Source organism: Plasmodium knowlesi, assembly GCF_000006355.2.
Source record: "Plasmodium knowlesi strain H genome assembly, chromosome: 9".
NCBI lineage: Eukaryota > Apicomplexa > Aconoidasida > Haemosporida > Plasmodiidae > Plasmodium > Plasmodium knowlesi.
Genome location: NC_011910.2, coordinates 200,591 through 225,695, shown reverse-complemented (window position 1 = coordinate 225,695; position 25,105 = coordinate 200,591). Strand labels below are relative to the sequence as shown.

At 40.2% G+C, this 25,105-nt stretch overlaps 6 protein-coding genes across 6 annotated transcripts; 1 reads left to right on the top strand and 5 right to left on the bottom strand.

Moving 5' to 3' along the window:
- Window positions 1-946: 946 nt before the first annotated feature.
- Window positions 947-4,579, bottom strand: PKNH_0904700 (nucleic acid binding protein, putative; the record flags this gene model as incomplete). The annotated part of the gene is made up of 8 exons (XM_002259035.1): window positions 947-1,006; window positions 1,211-1,401; window positions 1,526-1,594; window positions 1,764-1,883; window positions 2,108-2,578; window positions 2,797-2,887; window positions 3,102-3,287; window positions 3,485-4,579. The coding sequence occupies 8 exons, from the start codon at window positions 4,577-4,579 to the stop codon at window positions 947-949; spliced, it is 2,283 nt and encodes a 760-aa protein (XP_002259071.1).
- A 2,862-nt stretch (window positions 4,580-7,441) lies between these two features.
- On the bottom strand, window positions 7,442-8,288 carry PKNH_0904600 (U6 snRNA-associated Sm-like protein LSm4, putative; the record flags this gene model as incomplete). Its single annotated transcript, XM_002259034.1, has 4 exons — window positions 7,442-7,563; window positions 7,695-7,905; window positions 8,120-8,161; window positions 8,283-8,288. The coding sequence occupies 4 exons, from the start codon at window positions 8,286-8,288 to the stop codon at window positions 7,442-7,444; spliced, it is 381 nt and encodes a 126-aa protein (XP_002259070.1).
- Window positions 8,289-10,089: 1,801 nt separating this feature from the next.
- On the bottom strand, window positions 10,090-10,685 carry PKNH_0904500 (conserved Plasmodium protein, unknown function; the record flags this gene model as incomplete). The annotated part of the gene is made up of 2 exons (XM_002259033.1): window positions 10,090-10,287; window positions 10,377-10,685. The coding sequence occupies 2 exons, from the start codon at window positions 10,683-10,685 to the stop codon at window positions 10,090-10,092; spliced, it is 507 nt and encodes a 168-aa protein (XP_002259069.1).
- Window positions 10,686-11,214: 529 nt separating this feature from the next.
- On the bottom strand, window positions 11,215-16,136 carry PKNH_0904400 (pseudo-tyrosine kinase-like protein, putative; the record flags this gene model as incomplete). Its single annotated transcript, XM_002259032.1, has 8 exons — window positions 11,215-11,265; window positions 11,382-11,471; window positions 11,607-11,666; window positions 11,778-11,825; window positions 12,034-12,105; window positions 12,270-12,596; window positions 12,684-12,723; window positions 12,865-16,136. The coding sequence occupies 8 exons, from the start codon at window positions 16,134-16,136 to the stop codon at window positions 11,215-11,217; spliced, it is 3,960 nt and encodes a 1,319-aa protein (XP_002259068.1).
- A 1,452-nt stretch (window positions 16,137-17,588) lies between these two features.
- PKNH_0904300 (DNA replication ATP-dependent helicase/nuclease DNA2, putative) lies at window positions 17,589-20,699 on the top strand (the record flags this gene model as incomplete). The annotated part of the gene is made up of 1 exon (XM_002259031.1): window positions 17,589-20,699. One exon carries the CDS (start codon window positions 17,589-17,591, stop codon window positions 20,697-20,699), a length of 3,111 nt encoding a protein of 1,036 aa, XP_002259067.1.
- A 177-nt stretch (window positions 20,700-20,876) lies between these two features.
- On the bottom strand, window positions 20,877-24,695 carry PKNH_0904200 (DEAD/DEAH box helicase, putative; the record flags this gene model as incomplete). The annotated part of the gene is made up of 1 exon (XM_002259030.1): window positions 20,877-24,695. One exon carries the CDS (start codon window positions 24,693-24,695, stop codon window positions 20,877-20,879), a length of 3,819 nt encoding a protein of 1,272 aa, XP_002259066.1.
- Between the last annotated feature and the right edge of the window lie 410 nt (window positions 24,696-25,105).

The window sequence follows — 25,105 nt, the reverse complement described above, 5'->3', positions numbered from 1 at the left end:
TGGATAAAAAAAAAAAAAAAAAAAAAAAAAAAAAAATGAGAATACACACATGTTCTAAAATATACACAACTTTACGACAAAAAAAGAAAAGAAAAGAAAAGCTAGAGGGTTTTGTTTTCCCACTTTGAAAGATTTACTGGGGTAGCGAAATCCAAAGTTGACTGTTCACAGCAGTTTGGCATTGGCATTTGCAGTTTACGTGCCAGTTTTTTCCAGAGAAAGAAAAGGGCAAAAGGAAGATTTCTTAAAAAAAAATTATACGAAATAAGGGGAGGATAAAGTCGGAAGGGAAAGGAAAATAACAATTAAACCCCAAGGTGAGTGTGGTCCAGTTAACACGTGTCAGGGAAGAGAAATACGTTCTATATGCACGTAAGATCTACATGCATATGTGCCGCACCTAACATACATCCGTGTGCAGGGAAGGCATCAGCATATACATGCAAAGTGTTTGTGAACGAAATGTGGTAGCGTGAAAGCACTCACGGAGGGGAGGGACACAAAAATAAATCTATACATGGGCAAATAAGCAAATATATAATACTTATCGTATGTATATATTTATATGTACGTCATGTACGGATGGGCGTGGGGGCCAGGTGTGCAGGGGCACATGATTAAAAAAAAAAAAAAAAAAAAAGGAATGTTACAACAAAGTTGTAAAAACTGAGGGGGAGAGGGAGGAAGGAAAAGAAACAAAAAGGAAACAAAAAAAGAACTATTGTCGTAGTGTGTATGTATATATGTGTGTGTAGAGGGGGGGAGGACGAGAAACATTTGGAACAAATTATAAGCGGTCTGAAACAGATCGTCGCTTAAGGAAGTTCATCATTCCAAGCGGTTCATCGTTGGAAGAAGTATTCATTTAATTATTAAAAAGGGTGGCGATGAATAGTAGTACCATCTGGGGTGGTGGTGGTTCCACAGAGGTGCTCACCCTTCCTTCTCAGGGGTAACACATATTCTTCTTCGTTTTCGTTTCTGGGTCTGCAAGATCAACGACAACCTGCAAGGGGGGGGGGCGCCAAAAGGGGTATTACGAAAATGTTTACTAGTCAGGTACGCACTAAGTCATATGCACACATATATACATGCAAAACTGGTCTGCTAAGCTAAGGACGTCAAGTCCTAAAACATAGATGGAGTACACTCGAAGGGTGTATCAAAAAAAAAAAAAAAAAAAAAAAAAAAAAAAAAAATGGTTGCTTACCTCCTTTCCATCAATTATATGCTTTGAATTCTTGTTCGATAGAATTTTCTTCACGCAATCGTTGTCCAGGAATGTAACAAAGGCGATACCGCGGGGTCTGTTTGTGCACACATCGTTGGGCATGTAAATGTCGATGATCTCGCCGAATGCTTCGAAGTAATTCCTGAGCGTTTCGATCGTGGTCACGCTATCTGGAAGGTGGAAAAAAAAAAAAAAAAAAAAAAAAAAAAAAAATTTGGTAGATGAACATCAGTTTGTGAAAAGTGCATTGTAGGGGGTATGTAAAGAGTCTGTGTGGGGTCCTCAGCGACTTACTTAACTTCGTGACGAACAGCTTGTATCCTCGTTTGTTCCACTCATCTCCGCCGGGTAACTTTCGCACAACTGCAAATGGGGGGGATGGTTCGGTTCAAATGGGTGTTAAAGGCGTGTGCATATGTAAGGAGTACGGGGGTAGTGGTGCCCTTCCTCCATGGGCCACGAGACGCATGGAGCAAACAAAATTGAGCAGCTTCTCCTCAACGGTTTCTGCGTTCTCTATCTGCGTTATTACATGGCTGACCGGGGGAACGGTAACCCCCTCCTGGGAGGACATTTGGGGGATACTTCATCATGCTCTCCTCCATGGGGCTATTTTTCCGTTGCATTTTGTTCTTGACAATTGGGGGGGGGCCTGCAAAAAAAAAAAAAAAAAAAAAAAAAAAAAAAAAAAAAAAAAAAATGGTTAAATCGCCTGAACAGTTCATAAAAAGTGAACATTTTTACCCTTGCCGTTCATACAAATTGAAAAAAAAAAAAAAAAAAAAGTGTAAAAAAAATGAAAGTATAAGCAGCAACCGAGATGGTCCCACTTCCATCCCGATAATTGCAATGTTCCAACTTAAAAGTAGAACTTACTCTGATTCATGTACTGTCCATTACAGACGTAATAGGGATATTCCATTTTCTTTGCGTTGTACAAATTCTCATTATGAAACATCATGTTATTCCAGTTGTAATAGTTAGCCATATTCCAGTAGTAGTCATTGCCCATGTAGTCCAGACAATTCTGATAGGGCATTTGCTGATTGTTGAAATAAGCTGGGTCCATATTATAACCGGCGGGGGGGAAGATAGGCATGGGCATATTATTCTTGTAGATTTGTTTATTATTCATTCGATTGCCTAGTATGTTATACGTTGGGCATAGATTGTAAAAATTTTGCATCACTAAATTGTTATCAATATTTTTGGACATGTCCCTTATGTTGTTTGTTTTATTATACACATTGTGGTACTTGTTGAAGTTGATAAGATTGTTGTGCGTCCTGCTGGGGGACTTTCTGTCGTTCTTGGGGTACTTGGCTAGGTAGTGGTCCGACGGGAGATCTGCGGGGTGGAGCGGCAGAAATGAAAAAACAATTAGCAGGGCGACATTAGCAGGACGACATTAGCAGGACGACATTAGCAAGACAGGATTGGCAAGACGGGATTGGCAAGACGGGATTGGCAAGACGATACTAAGAGGACAGCATTAGCAGGAAGTGACTGGCAAGACACAATTAGAACGCCATACTAAAGTGGCTGCTTTTCATTTGTGCCCTTACGGAAAAGGTGCTTGGTTTTGCTATCCCTCATAGAAGCAACGTCCACGACGATTTCCTTGCCACAGATTATGTGCAGCTTGTCCTTGAGGACCTACGAAAAAAGTGGAAAGTAGCAGACAATTGGGGAAAACGCAATCACATTGCGATGGAGTATGCATCGGTACATGGCATGCATGCGCTTCGTTGTTGGTGATGTCGGTTCCGTTGATCGTTGTGGTGGTTGTTATTGTTGTACATTTAGGGGATATGCTCTAGTGGTGAAAGATTCCCTCAAAAGAGTACTACTGACTTGCTCTAAAACTCACCTTATCCATGGAACTCTGCTTCTCGAACGACACAAATCCAAACCCCTTGTTTTTGTTATTCGACAAATTCTTGGATACGTAAATGTCTACTATCTTCCCATATTTGGAAAAGTATTTTTCTAAGTCCTTTTTGCCAGCCTCGAAGGGAAGTCTGGTTACGAAAATCCGTGGGTATCCTTTTAGGGCCTACATGGAGTGGGGTAAAAAAAAAAATTGGTAAGAAATGGGATGAAGAAATGAGGTCGTTCCTTTTTGCTATTAACTCTCCCTTCTGTATTCAAGTTTTCATTAGTTTAGTGTAATTCGTTTATATCGCCACGTCGTTGTGCATAAGAAGGTGCAATTCACATTTATGTAACAGTAGACAAGTGCATAAAAATTACCTCATCTGCATAAATGACGTGGTCCTCCTTGGAACCATTTTTCTTTTTTTCCTTTGCATCATCTTTGTCCTTCTTGTCAAATATCTCATTAGCACTGTTATCACTCAATTTTTCCTTTGAATCTACGTCTTCCTCATCGGACGAGTCGGAAGCAATAGAAGGAGCATTATCTGTATCGGTTTTTTTTTTTTTCTTTTCCTCATTCTGCTTTAACGAGTGCATTTTTCTCTTTATTCTATTATCGATTTCACATTTGCCTTTGTTTACATTACTGTCATCATCACTGTTGTTATTATGCTCATTTAATTCTTGCAAGTCTATTTCGTTTTTTTCATTTGGCTCAAAGCTTCCTGTATTTATCGAATTTTCTGCAAGGAAGTTTTCTTCTTCCCTTTGTAAAATGACACTGTGTCGGTCATCATCCACCTCCTTTGAACTGCTATTCGTGGTATCCTCATCCAATTCTTGTTCCTCCATGGTGTTCTTGATAATCTGTGTAGCGTGTTTTTTAGAGGGCGTGCGAGAAGTATCATGAGACGAGTCATTTGCCTTGTCATCCATCACGCTCGCAGCTCCATTGGACATTTGGCTAGCATCTTCTGCGAGATCTTTCGTTTCACTGTGCACATGTTTTGGTTTATCACTAGAACTCTCAGGACTTACATCACCAGCATTTGGTGATCTGGTTGGTTCATTCAGTGAGTCGCGTTCTTTTGATGTCGAAACGGTTTTGCTCATTCTGTTTGTTCCTCCCTTGATGTTCTTTCTCTTGGTAGCATCTTGTACTCCGTTTTCCTTTCCTCCTTTCGGAAGGTTACTTCCTTTCTTTCCTTTCCCCTTTTCTTTTTCTTTGTTTCCAATCTCCTCCTTTGTGTGTTCTTCTTCCTCTGCGGGTTCTGCTTGGGACCCACTTTTCCTTATATCTTGATCCTCAACACCTTCTTTACTCGAATCGTGTGGAGCTCCCTTATCCAAAGCAGCTTGATCAGTCCTACAAACTTTGTCCTTTCCTTTGTTTTTTCTAAAAAAGAAGAAACTTCCTTTTCCTTCCTCACATGGGGATCCTCCTTTTCTAGTTTCGTCTGACGTACTCATTGCTTGGCGGTATGCTTTTAAAAAAAATGACAACACTTGCGTGGGGGTAGAAAAAAAAGAAAAGGATAATGGAGGGTCGGTTACGCGCGGTAAGAAGAAATGTCAAAAAGGAAAAAAAAAAAAAAAAAAATTCTAATTATATTTTAATCATTAAAACTAATTTGTTAAGAATTAATTCCCGGCACGATGAAGAAAAATCAATCAATTCGTGTTTTATGCATAATAGCAAGTGGGGGGGGGGGGGGAGGCATAAAAATAATAATATTTTGGCTTTTCTTGCTTGAAAAATTGTGCGCCCAAAAGTATGCCATATATATATATGCATATTATTTGCTGTTACTATATACTGTTATTATTCATGGGAGGTTAAACTTCTTGTTGCGGAGGAATTATTAGCGCATAAGCGAAACGCCGATAAAGGGGGGGAGGTTAACAAAAAAGTGCGTAACATCAAATGTTTCGGTGGGAGAAAACTTGGTACGGATACTCGTATGCGGATGCCAAGTGGGTAAGTGTAAGTATGCCTTTTATATGTTTTGTTCCTTTTTCCGTTTATTAGAAAAGCGGGCATATATTCTTCTTTCACCTACGACGTTAATGCAAATGCGATGGTAGGAGGGGGGTAGGTGTGATGAAGTCATGTGCACATGTAATTGCGTACTGAATTGCGTTTTGTTGACTTTGTTGGAAAGGCGTTTTTCTCGGCTTATGCGAATTTGTTTGAACTGAGGGAAGCAAATGTAAAGTTGAAAAATTGGCAAAGCGAATCGAATCGAATCGATGAGAATCGATGTGAATGGATTTGAATTCAATTGAAACAACAAAAAAAAAAAAAAAAAAAAAAAAATAGTAAAGAAAAACGATGATGCAACGAAAAACAAAAAAGAAAAAAAAAAAAAAAAGAAAGAAAAGAAAGCACGCTGTTACATATACACTCGCCTTGTACACTGCACAGGAATAGTAAGGCAACGGGGGCGTATGCATGTGCGTACTGTTATATGTAACTCTTCCTGAGTTTACTTTGCTACGCTTATGTATATACCTTCCTTCTTCACCTTCCCAAGCTTATACAACTGTACCTTTCTTTTCATCACCTTTGCATGCTGCATATTTATATTGTGTACCACATCATCGCATGTACGCACAACGTACGTAAGCAAATGCTTATTCAATCCTCCTGGCAGTAACGAAGATCTTTATCGCCCCCACCTCTCCTTCGCTGGAATTCGTACCAAATGCCGTGATCTCCCCCGTTCTACACCAACACGCAAATTCATGTACACTGTGGCGGGCTCCCTTTTATTTTTATTGCCTACTTCTAAAACATATTGGTGAACAGTGTGCTATGATTTTGGTGTGCTATCCTTATGGTGTGCCATGCTTATGGTGTGTCATGCTTATGGTGTGCCATGCTTATGGTGTGCTATCCTTATGGTGTGCCATGCTTATGGTGCTCTACGCTATGCTATACGTACGCGCGCATGCACGTACGGGACGCATGATGTGGTGTACATGTAGTGTAGTTGAATTAGCATAACTGTTCACGGAGAAGGACTGTCTCTGTTCAGTCCTTGAGTCTGCACAAAATTTTCCATCGCGGTGATCTCTCGTCTGCCCCCGCGCAGGGGTACGTTCGATCGCGATGCGCTCAGTTTGTGGCAACAAGGGCTCGATCAGTAAGCACATAGTGCACACTTTGCAGGACAAACTAGTGAGTCTACTCCCTCCTTTTTACTCTTCTTAATCTATCCTCACTCTGCGAGCACGTTTTTTTGACCTACCACATGATATATATGTTATGTGTAGTTGGTGTCCGCCCTTTTATGTACTCTTCTTTGTAGAAATAGAGTCATTTTTAAATTAAAAAAAAAAAAAAAAAAAAAAAAAGGAAACCCATATGGCGGAAGACATAGTAACAAGGTTGTCGTCGAATGGAATGCATCTTTTTTTTTTTTTTTTTTTTTTTTTTTTCTTCTTTTTTTTTCTCCTCTAAAATGTTCACCCAATTAGTGATAAAAGGGGCATGAGTCTATCAGTTGGCTAATCCATCGGCCATGCTTTTGCCGTGTGGCGAGGACTTCGCGTAACCTCTAAGGCAACACATTTTTCGGTGATGATGATCCTGTTAAGTTATACATACAGATGGAAAAAGGTTAACCCGTTGTGGTGTATTAATAAGCCGTGCGTGTAAGCAGGAAAAAGGAAAACGAAGTACAGAACTGTTGTAGATTCTCCATGTCCACCCGTTGCATAACTTTTTATTATCTATATGTATGTGTGAATGGTTGGAGGTACCTACGGTTGGAATGTTTACCTGCGTTTTTACCTCCCCCAGTGGAGTTTTTCTCATATCCGCACGTCTTCCTCTTATCGTCGGCAACTAATTTGTACCTTCCCACGTGTAAACGTGAGCATAAAATACTATCAGTTCATTCTGACTTGCGCTGGGTACCTCCGCTAAGGCAAATGGAGTTAGCACGATTCGCACTAGACTGACCAGTTGGGAAGGAATTACGACAAACGTTAAACGTAAGCCCGACTTAGCTGTTCTAATGTTATTTCGTAACCACGACATTAATACTCTCCGAACGGAACATTTTGAACAACGCCCCTCTTTGCGATAGTTACATGTAGCAACTCCAGAAACAATAATTTTATAAGGCAATTTCGAAGGGTTAATAGGGGTCACACATACACATGCAGTGCAATTTTAAAAAAGAAAAATGAATCACAAAGATAGATTGTGTAATATGGTGGTTTGCGCGAATGGGCATAAAAGGGGCGTAGCAAAATAAGCGCATAGATATAACTTGGTGTGTGTGAACATGTACATGATAAGAAGTACACACATATGATGGTATGTTAGAATCCCCTTCTTCCTGCGCGCATTTGGCCTCCCCTTCCACCTCTGTTGTCTGTGCCTCTGCCAGTCCCGCGTCCTCTACCTCTTCCTCCGCGGCCTCTGCCTATATTTCTCGCTTTTTCTGCAAAAGAGAAAAAAATGGACAATGTATAATGCACGTGGGGACTAGCCAAAGTATAGCTAGCTATTTTGTAATTTTTTTTTTTTTTTTTTTTTTTTTTTTTTTTTTTTTTCTTCTGATTGCCTTCTTACGTTCATTCGTTTCCTCTATGGCTTGATCGATGGCCTCATCCTGAACTCGAATATATTTAACGCTATTCCCCCTGACGTAACATTCTGAGATTTTCCAAAATTTGTCCCCATCCTTTGACGTACATATTATATTTTTCATGTGTAAATTCATAAAGCGATCACAAAAGACGAGGAAGCCGCTGTACGTTTCTCCATTTTTCAGCTCCACCATCTGAAGAAGACACAAAATATTGAAAGAAAAATGTATTCGCGTCGTCTGTGGGTACTTTTTACCCATCGCATTTAAAGAATTAAGAGGTTCTACTTCATCATGACATGATGATAACATGTCAAGATGGGGGGGAGGAAAAAAAAAAAAAAAAAAATGTGGACCCCCACGAGGTGTCCATCTTTATGTAGTAAACGTTTTAGTCGCGATTACTTACCACCGGCTGGTTTTGCGAGCATTTCAACAACGTTAAGGGGAACTGCAAAAAAAAGAAAGAAAAAAAAAAATATAGACACGTTAAATTTATATTGACAAAATGTAAACATGTACGGGCATGCTTAGTACACCACACGAGGAGCTCACATCATGTATGTGCTTACAACCATAGTGATCTCCTTTTAATAACTTTGCGTAAGAAAAGACGATCTGAAAGGAAAAAAAAAAAAAAAAAAAAAAAAAAAAAAAAGGGGGTTGGCAAAAAAGAATTTATATAAAACATTTTTGTGGGAAAGAACCGTATGCTGCAGCTACGGCTTGTCGGCCTTTTGCAAGGACAAACAGAACGATGAAGAAGTGTATACAAATCGTGGTGATCGCGGGAGGTTCTTTACGAACATACAGGTGGGCCCATTTAAGCATATGCACTCGGATGTGAGCTGCTGTCCACTTTGATCCCCCCCTCACTGTAACAAGTTCCCTCATATGATTTCTTGCCGTAACTTACTTTGGGTTTATTTTTTCTAAATGATGAAGTGCTCCAAGGGACGTACGCGATTCGAGTAAATCCCGCACTTCATTTATTTTTTTTTTTTTTTTTCTTTTCTCTCTGTGGTCCTGCTAAGTAACTCATCACTTGCAAGTGGTCCATGCGAGAGAAAAGTTTCTACCCAGCTAGATGTTCCACACAGATGGGAATATACATTAGTGTGCATACATGCATAGGGTCATATGCTATATGGACAATAAAGGACCAAATTTAAAGTGGTGCTCATCGATCCTGGTTGCTACTTAACGAAAGGGAGTTGCCTAATTCATCTACATGAATTGAGCAACGATAGACGTGCAACTCTGGATCCATATATGGGGGTTCTTCCTTATGATCCCACACTCATTATTAGATAAAAGGGGCAAACATAAAAATGTAGATATACTCACAGCAGCACGTTACGTGTAAAATGCGTGCGCATGTTTTTCCATGGAGGGTGCCGGACGGGTATTCACAGGTGGGACTTCCCCACTAAAAGGAAACGGTAAAAATTGTGAAGCCTATTTTTTGGAAGTATCCCCTCACGCGGTTATAATATGCAGCCAAATACGTGCGCCTCGTGAAAGGAATCCATCTGCGCAACTTTAGGTGAATCTACGGTTCTGCGCCACAGCTGTATATGCTTTAGTCCTTAAACAAACAGAAAAAAAAAAAAAAAAAAAAGGAAGGAGAAGCCGAAATGAAATAAATCGCAAGCAACGAGATTAAGCGCAACAGGCACCGAACACTTCTTGTTAGTTACTTCTGGTGAAGTTGCATACAAAATGGGGCATAGCTAGCTCTCTCTTCGAAGGGAACCGTTTTTTAAACATACATTTTGCGATTTCAAAAAAAAAAAAAGGTTGTCAGAAAAAAAAAAAAAAAAAAAAAAAAAGGCAATTACACGTGGGCAGGCTATTCTGTAGCTGTATAACGAGCATGTATCTACGCACATATACATCTGTTCATACGTACGCATGCAAGTAGAACGTGTACGGACGATTATATTTTGGTCTCCAGCGAGCTCCCATTCCCTTTTTTTGTTTCCAGCAATGTTCAGTTAAACCCTTTGAAGTTGTCACATTTCTGTGCTTTTGAAAATTTTCTTTTTCAAGTGGCATAATGGCAATATCCCCCATTTTAAAGGAAGTAAAGAAAAAGAAAAAAGAGGAGAGGAAGTCACCACAGGGTGGGGGATATCTTACTTAATGCTAATTTTGTATTATAATAAATGAACATTTTGAAGAAGAAGAAAAAGGTAAGCAAAAGAACGCATCCTTTTTTGGGGTGTGGAAATTCCCAGTGTAAATTCGTTGAGAGACGCCTTATAGCCAGCATGGGAAAAGAAAAAGAGTTGAAACCAAAATTAAGGCAGTGCAATCTGATGCAGTACACACTCCAATGAAGTTACAATGGGAGGACGGGATGAAGCTCATGGCCAGTTACATGATCGAATTAAGAACCTTCCTAAGCTTTTTATTCGTTTCATTTTTCGTGGCACACATATTCGATTTGGTTTTATTTAAAAGCTCGACGCAGTGGGTATTCAGTTCGGACCACTCCTTATCCTCCAGCTCCTCCAACTCCTTTTTCTCTCGCTCATATGTTTTCTTGAAGTTTTCCGTTTCGATGTTAAAGTCCTGCGGGAGAAGGTATGTACACAAACATGTGGGCATAAGGTTCGACGCACGCATATAAACTTCTCCACATACTTGAAGACGGAGCTCACCTTCATCCGTTTCTTGTAGTTGTTCACCACTGTGGCCAGGTCGGACTTGAGCTTGAGGTAGTGACGCCTCTTCTCATTTATGCCTTTCTCATATTTTATGAGATTTTCCCGATAGTTCTTTAGCTTTTCCTCAGCTTCCTTTTTAATACTATTTTTCTCATCATCAACTTGAGTGAGTAGATTGGACTTGGTATCCTCCACTAAGTAATCGATTTCGTTTTCGAACTTGCGTTTGCTTTCTTTGGTTATTTTTTTTATTTGTTGTATCATTTGGAGGACATCCTCGTCCTTTTCGTACGAGTCGGCCATTGTTTTAGCGCACAAGAGGAAGAAAAAAAAAAAATCAAACAGTTCTTTTTTTTTTTATAGTGTCCACTCTTTTGATCATCGCTGCACATTCCTGTGGACAGATCAGAATGGCAAAAAAGGGAGTTTTTCTGTTCGGCACATGACGCAGGTTAAAAATGTTCAAAGTGGTAAGGAAGGGAGAACTGACACACCTGGATGTAGGGACCATTTTTCCATTCCTCATCCTTTTAAAAAAAAATTGTGCAGACACATGTATGCATATGCATTGTGGGATGTATTTACACGTCGAAAGAGGTGAAAAAAAAAAAAAAAAAAAAAAAAAAAAAATTGGGGAGGAAAATTGGGACAGGTAAATCTTTCTCTAATTAACAAACCCAACACGGGGATGTTGCACAAAAAGGATACACGAAAAAAAAAAAAAAAAAAAAAAAAAAAAAAAAAAAGGAAGTCTTTTCCCCACTGAAGCTACTTCAGATTATTACAAAATTTTGTTTTAATTCCATTTGTTCTGTTTGGAAGTCGGTCTACATTATGTTCCATCCATAAAGGACATGAGAGCATCTTCAGCTTTTGTATTTGCCTGCGCGTGTGAAAAGGGGTTGAAGGAAGGAAAAGGTTTATATGTCGTCATTTAAAGTACTGTCAACTGGTGCAGGGGGGGAAGGACGACACTCGCCGCTGAGAGAACTCCTTTACTTTTTCATATAGCCGGGATAGCTCTGCTAAAATTTGTTCAAAATTTGGTCTTTTGTACATATTCCTGTGAACACAAGATTTTATCAACCCCTAAAAAAAAAAAAAAAAAAAACATGACATGACAACTTTATTTTCTCCTGGTCCATTATTTCAAGTGACTCAATGGAACTCCCTTTTTTTTTTTTTTTTTTTTTTTTTTTTTTTTTTTCGTGTGTCCTTTTTTACTTGAATAGGGTCTGGGATGTTATTGTAATTCAGTTCTTCTTTCGCATATCCGACGGAGGCCTACAGGGGGAAGCGGAACGCGAAGGTATGTCAGACAAATTAACAGACAGGAAAATGTGTGGACCTGTTGATACATTCCTTCGATGATCCATCCGATCAGGTGATGCATACCACCAGGTGAGACTTGAAGGGGTAGTTAAAGGGGACACTGCGGGTTAACTAAATGAGGGGGTAATAAAAAAAATATTTTTAAAATAGTTCAATCAGGCGTATTAGTGAATTTGGAATATATGTTAATTTTATTTTATTATTTTATTTTTTATTATATTTTTTATTATATTATTTTATTTTTTATTATATTTTTTATTATATTATTTTATTTTTTATTATATTTTTTATTATATTATTTTATTTTTTGATGGATTACCATTTCCCAGAGCACAATTCCCAGCGCGTAGACATCCGCATAAAAGGGCTTTCCTCTCTGGCCTCTCAAAATCTACAAAGGGTGAATATTTTTGAGGGTGCGTATGTGGGTATAGACAGACGGGAGAGTAATTTCCGCTGGTGATATATGGCTACAGTGTCTCGGTCAGATATTCACTTGTTATATGAGCTGTCCCTTTTGTTTTCATTTTTTTTTTTTTTTTTTTTTTTTCTAACCTCGGGAGGGGTCCAGAACGAAACGGAGGGGTAGGCACTGCTCGGTGAAGCAACTATCCGTTGGACACTATACAAGTGCAGCTTGTCCTCATAATCATGAACACGCAGAACATCGCTAAGGTCGTTTCTGGAGAATTCCATCTTCTGTACATTCCTGTCTGCTAACACAACATCGAATGTGGTTAATCCGTTGGGGTACACAACATACGAGTGGTCGATATTCGTGTCGAGGCACTTTTCAATTTCGCAGATTCCAAAGTCGGTGATTTTTGCGTTTAGCGCTTCGTCCAGGAGGATGTTCGTCGGCTTGAGGTTCAGGGGGTGGCTCTGCAGAAGGGAATGCAGTTAGCAACGTTAATCGTTTGGTCATGTAACCGACTAACCGATGAACTGCTGATACGCGTGGCCACTTACTAGGTGCTTTTCCAAGTACGAACAGGCGAGGGTGACGTCCCTGCGGGGGGGGGGTGTTGGCGGAGACATTTATAGGTAAGGGGAAATGCAAGGAAATACAATGGGAAGTACTAATGTAGTTTGACAAATTAAGGTAGAATTAAGAGAACATCAAAATGAACGGTTCGAAAAAATCCATTACGTTGTAATTTTTAATATCCGTTGGACACTTAGTCGTCTGTCCTTTTTGAGGGCGTTTCCGGGTAGGTTAAAATGAAGCTTCGGTTGAGGGTATGTAAATAATATATATTTTTTTTTTTTTTTTTTTTTTTTTTTTACATAGAAAGAGAGTTCTTTATCGAAGGGGGGAAATGCGTACGGCTCGTGCAGTTGAATTTGATCTTGTAAGAATAATTTGGTATGTAATTTTTTTTTCTTCTTTCCTCCTTTTTTGTTTATTTCTTCGATGTGTGAGTTTGTTTTTTTCTGACATATGCTCCATTCATTGGATGGGCTCCTTCCTGATGCGTTATAATTGTTTGTATATATTTGGAGCTTTTTCCTCGGCGTGGGAACGACATGCTCCGTTTCCTCCTCCGCGTAAGCACCACAGAAGAGGTCATTGTCCCCTTTGAATGGGTTATATTTGTTTCTCACCCCGATGGTGATTCTTCCACTGTGAGATTCAGACGCAGGGTTTTCACTGTGGGATGTGTTCCATGTACAGCTATCACAGGAGGAACTGTTGTCCGTGGAGTTCTTAGCCGATATATCCCCTTCCCTGCTCATGGTGCTTACACTTCCAAGGTCTGCTCTCACTGTTCCTACGTTCTGTCTAACCGACAAGTCCTTCACATAACTACCAGTACAATGAAGATAGGAGAATAAACAACCGTTTTTTAAAAATTCGGAAATGATAAAAACGAACGGATATCTAATAGAAACTCCCATCATGAGAGCAATATTTCCATGTCTCAAAAGATGTAATTTGTAAAATACTTTGTGAATTTCAGAAAAATCTTTTACTCTTCCTACTAATACCTTAATTGCTACATCCTTGCCTAAGTACTTTCCCCTAAAAGTTCTACTGTTCATAATTTTATCGTTCTTTAAATTTCCCTTTATACTTTTAAATTTATTCGATTTGGTATTCGTTACGAAGAGATTCTGTTCCTCCTCCTGATCCTTCCTCCCGTCCTTACATCTACGGGTTCTAATATGATAATGGTTCCGAATGAGATGCAGGAACGTTAAGTGTTCGTGCGGTATTATAAAGCTGTAGAGGTAGGAAAAGGCCAAACTGTTGTTCAGGTAAATGTTGCTTGGGTACTTAATTATTTGGCTGCGACCGTAAAAGGGGGCATCGTCGGTTCTGTTTGAACAGTACGAAGAGGAGGACACGGAGGAGGTGGAAGAAGGGGGGGAAGTGTCCAAGGATGAGGACGCGGAAGAGGAGGAGGTTGAGGTAACGGAAAATTCTAACTCTGCTGACGATGCGAGCATAGAATATTCCTCTCCTTTGGATTCCCCTTGCCAAGTTGGCACGTTAGAGGAATCGGATTTGTTGGATTCTTCATACGAAAGGTCGGGGCGACTCGATTGGGAAAACGTACTCGTAATAGAAAAGGATGACAAAGAACAGGAACCATAATCGTCATCCTTTGGATCACCGGATAGGGCACGGTTTTCCCCTTCCCCGGAATAGATCCTTGAGATACCCCCATTGATTGTATTTCCAAAATCATTTATTAGCGAAAAATTTTTATGGAAACTGCGAATGAATTTTTTTTTTTTCTCTTTTTTATCTTCTCGTCTTTGCTTATTGGTATCCTTTTGCCTGTCGTTTGATGTTGGGTGGCACACCGGTTCGTTGGGGGCGCTCCTATCACACACTCGCTCCTGAAGATGATGCTGCTCCTCTGCGTGTTGTTCTCCTAGTTTCTCCATCTTTCCGTAGACTTCCTCTTTCAAAGTGCGGGTCGAATTGAATGATGTGGTGGATGTGCACGAGTTTGGGTCCTCCTCTTGGTACACTGCATCTCCATTGTACAGAATTTTTTTCGTGAGCACAGGTACCTCCTCTTCAGGGGGGGCATCACTGGTGATGGGTTCCCCTAGGGTGAGCATATGTTTGCTCTGTTGGCTCGAATTTGGAGGAGGGTGAAACCTGTTCATTTCCTTCCCGTTTGATTTACTTCGGCTAAGGTTTTCGCTTCGTCTACGATTTACCCCGCGTGAATCATGTTCTCTGTGTATTTTTTTTTTTTTTTTTTTTTTTTTTTTTTTTTTTTTTCTCTTGAGAAAATGTTTACACTCCTGTATGTTGACACATCGAGCGAACCTCTTGTTGTAAGCCATCACTCTCAAATTTTTAATTAACTGGAGTAGTTTTATTGCATGCCCATATGGTAGTATCCCCATCTGGTTCCGAATCATTTCTATATTAATCCTGTCTAGTGCACTTCCCGTAACGTTATTTCTGTAAAATGCAGTGATCCATTTTATGGGTACATTACATAGAGAGAGCCAGTGGGCGACTTCCTTCCTGGACCATGCTTCATATTTTTCTATCTTAAGACTATTGCTATTCTGCTTAGTTAACCGTTTAATTATATGTTTAGTTTTTTTCTCCTCTTTTTTTGTTGATGTATGGGTCATAATGGTTATATCCTTTGGTGTTGTTTCACAAGGATATGTATCTCTGTAGCATTTTTTTCTCCTCCCCAACATTACAAAATGTGGACGGATAAAATGATTAGACGAATCGGAAGAAGTGTAGAATATGTTCTCCAAAATTTCCTTTTTTAACTGTTCATCTATTTTTTTTTTAGTCAATTCATTCATTTGGATGTTGGCTTCGTCGTGCGGGTTTTCCATGGAGACTTGGCGTTGATCCATCGGACAGATTTCTATCACATCTTCATGATATCCGATTTCTCGACTTACAGTTCTACCCTGTTGGATTCTCCCAATTGGCAAAACATAACCTGGTTTCCTCACCGGTAAAGTAGACACCCATCCTTTATTTGCATCCTCCACAGTACAGGCATCTGCCATAGCAAGTTCATCGTTTATGTATACACTGTGGGTTTCCCCCCCCTTTGGAGTTCTCTTCCATTTTGCATGCAAACTACGCTCAGGTTTGGGCCTACTCCGATAAATTGTACATGACTCGATAACCCCATTGGAATAAAGAAAGGAGAATACCTTCTCTGAATGGAAGGGTTTAACTTTCAACTCTCCATCCACTTTATCATTAACCCAGTTGGAAATATATTTGGTTAATTTTTTATCTATGTATATTCCTATGCCATTTTTCTTTCCGTTGGAGAAATATCCATAAAATGCTTCACCTGAGTTATGTAGAATGATTCCTTTTCCGTCTGGTACACTTTCGCTATTTAGTTCTCCGATGTAGCGGTAGGTGCTGAAGTCTCGCCCCTTTATCGGCTTGCTGTTAGATGAATTCCCCATGGATTCGCATGGGGATGGTAGCAACGACGTAGGCGGGGTTGAACTCACTGAGACGAGCACTTGTGAGAGGAACACTTGTGCGACTTCGTTCCAAACAGAATGCCACTATAATTCGGCTGATTCTGCAATGACTCCTTTAATCCCCTAGGATGAAGTATCCATCAGGAGCGGAAAAAAAGAAGGCGCGCACAACACGTGCAAGGATTACATTTTACTGCTACCTCTATATATGCCTGCACAAATGCGAAAGGTCGTTCGAGTCATTTGGGTCGTAGCCCTTACACACAGGGAGTAAATGGGGAAGGCGCACAAAAAAACGATGTGGTAACGTATCGCGTGAAATGGTCCTTCACAAAAAGGGAGGTATCCACGGATGGAAACAGTCAATACACATGTAACGTTAGCGCGTATGTGCATGTGTCGTTTTTTTTTTTTTTTTTTTTTTTTTTTTCTTACAAAAACGGAAGGATTAGCAGCGCAGTACCTGTGATGGTACACGTGTGTTGTACAGTGAACTTTGTCACTGCTGAAATTCGAAGGGGGTACTTATTCTCTCACTACGCATGTAATAATAGAGTGTTAAAAAATATGATGGGCTTAAGGCATAGCTTGCACTTGATTTTGAACCCTACATGGTAGTACATTTAAATGCTGCAATTTGAAGGGGAAAAACAGAAGGCACGAAAAATAAATAGGTTCTTCAAATTACGTCGGTTTGGTTTCTGTTAGAGAACTCTCCTCCATTAGGGAGAAGGAAACTAAAAACGCCTTTGCGGGATGCCTTTCACCAGGCATATAGAAATTAATGGCGACACTGATTAATCTTCCTTGCATGTGACTGAGGGTCTACCCCCTGGGCATTTAACAAGCACCGTTATTTTTTCAGAACATCCTTTGGTTACCTTCTTTCGTGTTGCTAACGTTGCGCCAAGTTGATTTTACTCTGATTTTATGTTGATTTTTTTTTTTTTTTTTTTTTTTTTTTTTTTTTTGCGTTTCTTTTTTTTTTTTCTTCTCTTTTTGAAATGGCTCAGGCCTTGTCCCAAGATGAATTCTTCTAATGGCCTCGACGCTGGATATACATGTGCTCGTAAATTTTGTGTAAATATATTCCTTTTTTTGGAAAAATACCCTGACGAGGGGATAATTTTTTTTGGGTGGTCCTTTCGCCATTAGGGGGTTAAGGTGAACCAGGTGTTTGCCGTTTCTGTTGCCACCTTTTGTGTATTCCCGTGGGGAGATTTTCCAAAAGCAGTGGCCACAAGCGTACATACAACACGTAGGTAAATAGATGGGTAAATAAATAAATAAATAAATATATATATATATATATACGCATGCTCACGTGCTAAGGAGTAGAAGTGGCCCGTCGCGGACACTTAACCACTGTAAGAAAAGGCAACCACACATGCGTGAATACGTGTGCACGCCCCGCTGAGAGGAAACAGAAAGATGGAGAAGGAAGAAGAGGGAGAGAAGCAGAACCAAGTGGGCAAAGAGCCCAATGTGGTGGCGCCGATCAAAGGGGAGAGACAGGTCGCTATGAAAAAGTCGCGTCGAGCGCGTGGAAGAGTCTTGGAGAAATTTGAGGAGCTGATCAAGCTAGAGAACATACACGAAATGAAGGAACTAGAAATGTGTTATGCGCATCTTACCAAAGACGAGTTAATCGAGAAAGGAATTCTACTAAACGATCTAACCATCAAAACAGCCACGAAATATAGTGACAACCAAAATGCTTACATTGTTAAGCTAGTTAAAAGGAAAAAAAAAACAAAAACAAATGACTTAAGTGATGAAGAAAACATAGAGAATTTTAACAACAATATGTTTGGTAAGGGGAGCATAGTACATTTCTCAAGGAAGAGGAAAGGATACTGTCTGGATAAGGAGCACACGGTTGTTAATAAGAATTCAGTTATTAAAGATATTGTAAATATATATGTGTGCACTGTACATAAAGTGAAAAAAAATCAGGTTAATCTTATTGTTAGACATGTAGATGAGTTGTGTAAGGAGCTAAACATTAGTAACACCTATTTGCTTGTTGATAAAAGCTACTTTGATGTGTGTCTCGTCAATAGTGAAATTTCTATGCAAAGACAACTGCAGGCCATTAATTTGATGAAGGGTACGTTGGAAAATCCATCTGATGTAGTGAAGATTCTCTTTTTTCGGAAGGCTCCCTCGCAGGATTTGTTTCTGCGGCAGGTTCTGGGCATTTTCCGGAGGAAAGAGCAGGGGGAGAAGAATCTAAAGAATGAACCGTTATCACTATCGGAGGAGTCACCAAAAGTGGAAGAAGCCTCCGATCTTAGTGATCATGCAAATGGGGATCCCCCCATCAGTTACCCCACCGGATACCCCACCAGCTACCCCACCGGATACCCCACCGGATACCCCAGCAGCTACCCCATCGGCTATCCCTCCGCAGAGGATCTGGCCAACGAATCGAACTACATCCATCAATGTGACAAAACGGAATGGGGGAACAAAAATCTAAACGACAGTCAGAAGAAGGCAGTGTACTTCTGCCTATACTCGAAGGATATTTTCTGCGTGCATGGACCACCAGGGACAGGGAAAACTACGGTGCTCTGCGAAGTGATCTACCAGTTGGTCAAGAGGAACAAAAAAATACTCGTGACTGGACCAAGTAATGTCTCAGTTGATAATATATTAAGGAAATGCATAAACATGAATGTGAAGAATGTTGTTCGAATTGGCATAAAATCAAAAATAAGCAAAGACTTGTGGAGTTATAGCTACGACGAAAAAATAAAAAGTTGCGATTCCTATAAATTGTGTGAAGACATCGACAAGGACATAGAAAAAATGAAAACAGAAATAAACAAATTGAAGAGTAAAAAAAAAAATGAAAAGACTCCATTCGATAGAAAAGGAATAGCTAATTTGAAATACGAAATTAGAATGTTAAATAAAAGTCGAAAAAAAAAAAAAAATATATTTTTTACTGAAATTATGAATAGAAATAACGTCGTTTTTTCTACTTGTTCAAGTAGCTCAAATTATGAATTAAACAAATATGTGAAAAATACAAATTTTCTTTTCGATGTTGTTTGTATTGATGAGTGTTGTCAGTGCACGGAGCCCTTGTGCTACATGCCTCTGTTACTATCGAAGAAAAATGTTTTCCTTTTTGGGGACCACAAACAACTAGCCCCCTTGGTGAAGCACAACAGTAAGAACAACAAATTAAACGTTACCCTTTTTGAGAGACTTATTAAAAAATATAAAAGGAAAATTTCCTACTTCCTTAAGATACAGTACCGAATGAATGATCTAATTTTGAAATGGTCCAACAAAGTGTTCTATCAGGATCGCCTTGTTTCACACGACTCTTGCAAAGCCATCACGGTGGAGGAGCTGCTTTTTCTCACACCCGTGGAGAAGCATACTGGGCAAGGGGCGAAGCAAATGAGTGAACGGAAAAAAGACACCAAAGATAAACAAAAAAAAATGGAGAAAAAGAAAAAAAAGGGGAAAGAGAAGGAAAAAGAAAGTGGAGAGGAAGAAGAGGAAGGAGATGAGAACCCCCAGGTGAACACAAAATTGAAGGACATGATTCAAAGCTACACCTATTGTCCGATCACGTGGGTTGAGACAGATGGGTTCGATGAATTTCTCGATGACACCAAGGAGCTGGATATGATACAGCTGGAGATGAAGGAGAAGAAGGATGATAAGGTGGGAGTAAAGATGCTCAGCAAAGCGCCAGGGGGGGTGGAATTAGCAGTGCCACCACTTGCATCAGTTGTATCAGTTGCACCTTCCTCAAGGGGGGCCCATGGCGACAGGAAGGAAAATGAACAGAAACGGCCCGATAACGAGGATCCCCTAGAAGAAGGGTTAGACGACCTTGGTGTATATGAAGACGATTTGGAAGAAGCGAATCAAAGTGAGAACAACATCACAGGGGATGAGGGTGTCTTTTTGAAGAATGAATCATGCTCCGAACGAAGTTCGCATGGGGAGGAGGAGGAGGTAGCCGTTGATGCAGAGCAAAAAGAAAAGGCACTGGAGGAAGCAGTCCAAATAGACATAGACGACATAGTAAACCTGAACAACAAGTCCAGAAGCAACAGAGGAGAGGCCTACGTGGTTTACAAGTTAATCGAGCGGATGTTACATGTAGATAAGATTAGTGCCAAACACATTTGTGTGATCACTCCATACTCGAAGCAAATGCATCTACTCAAAAATATTCTTTACGATAATTTATACGGTGAGAAGAATTTCACGTCAAATTACAAAGACATCGAAATAGCAACTGTTGATTCCTTCCAAGGGAGGGAAAAAGAGATAGTAATTTTATCTCTTGTGTGTTCCAATTATTTTAAGAACATTGGATTTCTGAAGGATTATCGACGTTTAAATGTGGCTATTACGAGGGCCAAGAGGCACGTCGTCATCGTGGGAAATTCCAGCACCATATCAAACGATAAACTTTTGAATGAGCTGTACGAGACTGTCCTCAATCACGGCAAGGTGTACATGGTGAACGAGTTGGTGGATGTGGAGCAGATACCCGTGGGGGCCTAGGCACGTGTAAAGTATCCATGTGGTAAAGCGAAGAAGAATACCCACATGTGCTGAACCCCTTCGGAATTTCTCCACCACGGGACAAATATTATGTGCACAATTTAGACGTGTGGAGTTCGGATACACCTAACGGGAATAGCACTTTGACGAACCAGAGAGAAACACACCCCTCTTCACTCAAAAGAGCAACTCCTCCTCATCGTCGTCTCCATCTGCATTACTTTCGAAGTTGTTAAAGATAAGCTTTCCCCGTTTGACTTGCCCCATGAGGTAACAATCCCTGCTCTTGAATCTCTCCACCAGAAATTTCTGGTTGTCAAATTGTACGTCATCCCAGGATGGGATTTTATCACGAGGGAGAGTATTACCGGTAGACACTCTCGATTGGTGACACCTTCGAAGCGATTTTTTTTGTTCACAGGAGGATGTTTCCCCGGGTAACTCGTGCGCGTGGTCATCATCAACATGCGGGTTATGTTTTGTTTTAGTTTTTCCTTTTTCCATTGCTCTCTGTTGGTCGAATTTGGTACGCGCTCGTGTGGATTCATCTGTGTATTCTTCATCTACCTCTTCCTCATCCGTGTCGCTCTTTTCTGATTCTTCCCCCGAATCGTCCAGTGAAAAAACGGAGAAGGGTGCCTGGACATAGACATTTTTTTCATCATTCTCACATGTGGAGATTTCCCTCCCATTTGGAAAATGACCATCCATGTCGATATCATCCTCTTCCATTTCCCCAACGTTGATGTATCTGTTGCCCTCCCCAAGGGCATTATTTTCTTTTCTTTTTATTTTCATTTTGAAAGATTTTTTCCTTGAAAAAAGGGGTAGCAAACTTGCGTTCTGTTTATCACAACTTCTAATCGACTGTGCCAAGGGGAGATTGGAAAATGCTAGAAAGTTTGTCACGAGAAAGTTTTTATTTTTTCGGGGAAATGTGTTGTCTTTGTCTTGACCATGGGTTGGAATATACTCCCAAGTTGTGTCTCCTCCGTGGAATCGTTTCGTTTGTGTTTCTCCATCGATGTGTTCCTTCTCCAGGGTGGCGCGTCGATGCCGCATTTGCCCTTTTTCTTGGCTATTGTGGCGATTAAGGCCATTATGGTGGTCACCGCCGCTCCTGTTCATTTTGCCAAGCCGGTGCAAGTACGTTATCGCGTCGGAAGGGAAATGAAAATTAATTATGTGGTCCACATTTTTGGTGTCTATACCTCTGCTCAACAAATCGGTGGTCACTAAAATGGCAACGTGTGCATGATGGAAGCTGTGCAGATTTTGCATGCGTAAATTTATTGATATGTTTTTGTGAAAGCAGAAGACAGGCCAGTTATGTTTTTTTAAAAAAAAATATATTCGGATGCAATCCTTTACGCTGTTAACAAATACAATCGTTTTGTAAACTTCTTTCTTGTCAATTAGGTGGAATTTCCCCCCTTTTGTTGAGATTGCAGAATTTTTTTTTTTTTTTTTTCCCCTTCCCTCAGGGTTGGTAGTTATATTTTTTTCCGCCTGACCATGTTCAGAAAATTCTTCCTGTTTATAAAATTCTGAGCTATCTGACCATTCATGGTATTTTTTCAAAACATGGATTAGTAGATCCAGTCTATGCTCGAAGGAGCTATTCTCCAGTTTGTTGATTTTGCTAGACAGAGCGGCATCCTTTAGGCTACCACCATGGTGAGTCTCCGAAGTGCCATTCTGGAAGGAAGTTCCCTGATCCCTGGCAGTGAGGTCCAAGATATCCTTCCCTTCCTGTGTGGCTCCCTCCCCTCCGTTGAGGAGGTAGTTGCTTAAAATTTTATCTCTGTTCAATTCTATCCACTGGGTACGCACGTTTCTGGGGATGTGGTAATTTTCCGTGCACACAATTTCTACGAGGTTGTTAAATCGTTCTGTCAACATACTTCCCGCGGTAGTGTGTCCAACAGAGGGGAGTGTCGAGCTGACGTATATCATCTGGAGTAGCGGCAGTTCTCGTTCTTTTTCCTTTGCCCTGGAGGGAATGATAACGGTGTCTTTCCCGTGGGAGGTATTGTTGGGAAAGGCATCCCCGGTAAGGATTCCATTTTTGGTCTCCTCAAGAGGTGACATATCCAGGTTTCCAAATTGGCCGCGTTCGAAGTGGTTAACAGTGGAGTGAAGTGCACTTGGAAATGTACTTGAAACTTGGGGTTGACGAAGAGTAGCCATTTTGACACCATCGCCCCTTAAGATAGCCTCAATGGAGGTGGCCACATTATCCAATCCTCCATTGCTAATATCAATATGAGGGTTGTAAATTTCAGGTCTTCTGTTAACAATGTAGAAAATGTTCATCATTGTATTTCTGTAAGCATTATTTTGGAAAAGCATATCTACTTCATCGAATATAATTATGGATGGAAGGATCTTCTTAGTTCGTTCGTTTTGATATGCATGTAGAAATATGTCTGGAGTGGTAATAACTATGTCTACACATGTCCACATTATTTCATCTTTGCACAACACAGGGTTGGGAAGTTTATTTACATTCACCACATGTATATTTTCGGGGTGAACCTTCTCTTGCAACTGCATGTCAACCTCTTCATTATTCGATTCTATGTGTGTTCTTTCATCTATACTGGGATAGTCGGTATCCTCATAAGGCACATCATTCAACGTTTGTATATTGATCCGGTTAAGCACATCCAGTTGTTTTATCACCCGGACAATTTGACATATATTATCCTTGTTCACCGTTAGGATAATAATTGGCTTATTAATTTGTAAGGGGTTCCTCGTTAGGTACCGGTAGATGCATTCATCATTGTCTGGAGGGGTAACAATACAGTTAGGTTCTGTCTGTTTATCCTTAAAATTATACATTAAAATATTTTCCAATTTGGCTAGCTCTTCCTTATTTGCACGGTCACTATTTATATTGTTCAGGTTGATTTTGTTCATTTTTATTACTTCTATCAATTTATTCATCAGGCTGACGGTTTTCTGTTTGCCTTCTGTGTGCCTTCCGTCTCTATAACCAGTTTGATCCTCATTTGCTGAAAACGCCTTTCCTCCATTTCGATTCTCCGTTGATGTATATTTACCCTCCCCTTTTTTCCGTCTGCGATGCGTCCTACCTAGATGAGGAGACTCAGGCATGGATTGTTCATCCATTTGATCAAAGTGATTTGGAAGCAAGTGAAATTTCTGGTTCATCTTTTTATCCATCTGAGTGGCATCATCTTCCAGCAGTACATTTTTCCTGTAGTGACTATAGCTAAGGAAATACTTCCTCATTCCGTTGTACAAGTCGAAGTTGTTATTAAATTTGAAGTTTTTCTGGACGGAATTTCCGCACTTATTTTTCCCCCCCTGTTCATGGTAACTTTGAAGGATCAACTCTTCCAAATAATCATGCACAAAGTAGATATTGTTCAGAAGGGGTAGCAAGTAGGCTATGGTTTTACCTGACCCATCCGGGTAATTTATGAGTACATCTTTCCCTTGCTGTATGGTAAGAAAGCTGTTAATTTGCATTTTATTCAATTCGCTTATGTGAAGTTTCTGCAATCCTAGAAGTAACATTCGATGGATATTTAATTCGTTCATCTGTTCGTAGTTCCTTTCGTATGTCTGTACCTTGTGCGGGTCGCTTCCTATTCCCTGGTGGTTGTACTTTTGATAAAGTTTTTTTTGCACCCCTTGGTACCTTTTGCGGAGTTGGTTATTTAGGGACGCATTCTTTTCTGTGTATTTGTCCTTACTAGATTCACCTTCATGAGGGGGGGTGTTCCTTCTCCACATGGCTGTCTCACATTTGTCTTCTTCTTCCACTGGGATAGAAGCAGACATGTTTCCTTGCCTTATACACATCCATTCGTCGGTTTCCTCTTCTGTACCCCTCTCCGAAGTATTTATCCATTTCGCCCTCCTTTTCGTTCTCAACAATTTGGCCTGCTGTATGTAATGCAACGTGGGTGATGCTTTCCCCCATTGGGGGTACCTCCACCGAGATAGCCACTTGGAATTCATGTTATATCCCTGCGGCAGGTGAGGTTGTCATTCGATGGTAAAACGGTTCTTGTGCTTTCTCCTGTTGTTTTGGTTTGCTACATGATCTTCTTTTGCACCTTCGTGTGCGTTGCAGTTAGAGCTCATGCATTTCGTACCAAGAGGTATGCCTAATTGAACTTAGTTATCCAAAGGTGCACTCATATTTTCGTTACGAGTGATATTTAGAATTGGCCTCATTTGGACGTTTCTACAAATCGGATGTGTGTGGAATCATCTCCACAAGGGTGATGTTACTTAAGTGGATTATTGCCTTTCCCGAATGGCCATTCCTACTTTACACGTTCACCTTCTCACGGCGGTATTACCTGCGCAGAGGTAAGAACATTCATGGTGTAACATTCCTCTTTGGGTATCCTCAAAAAAAAAAA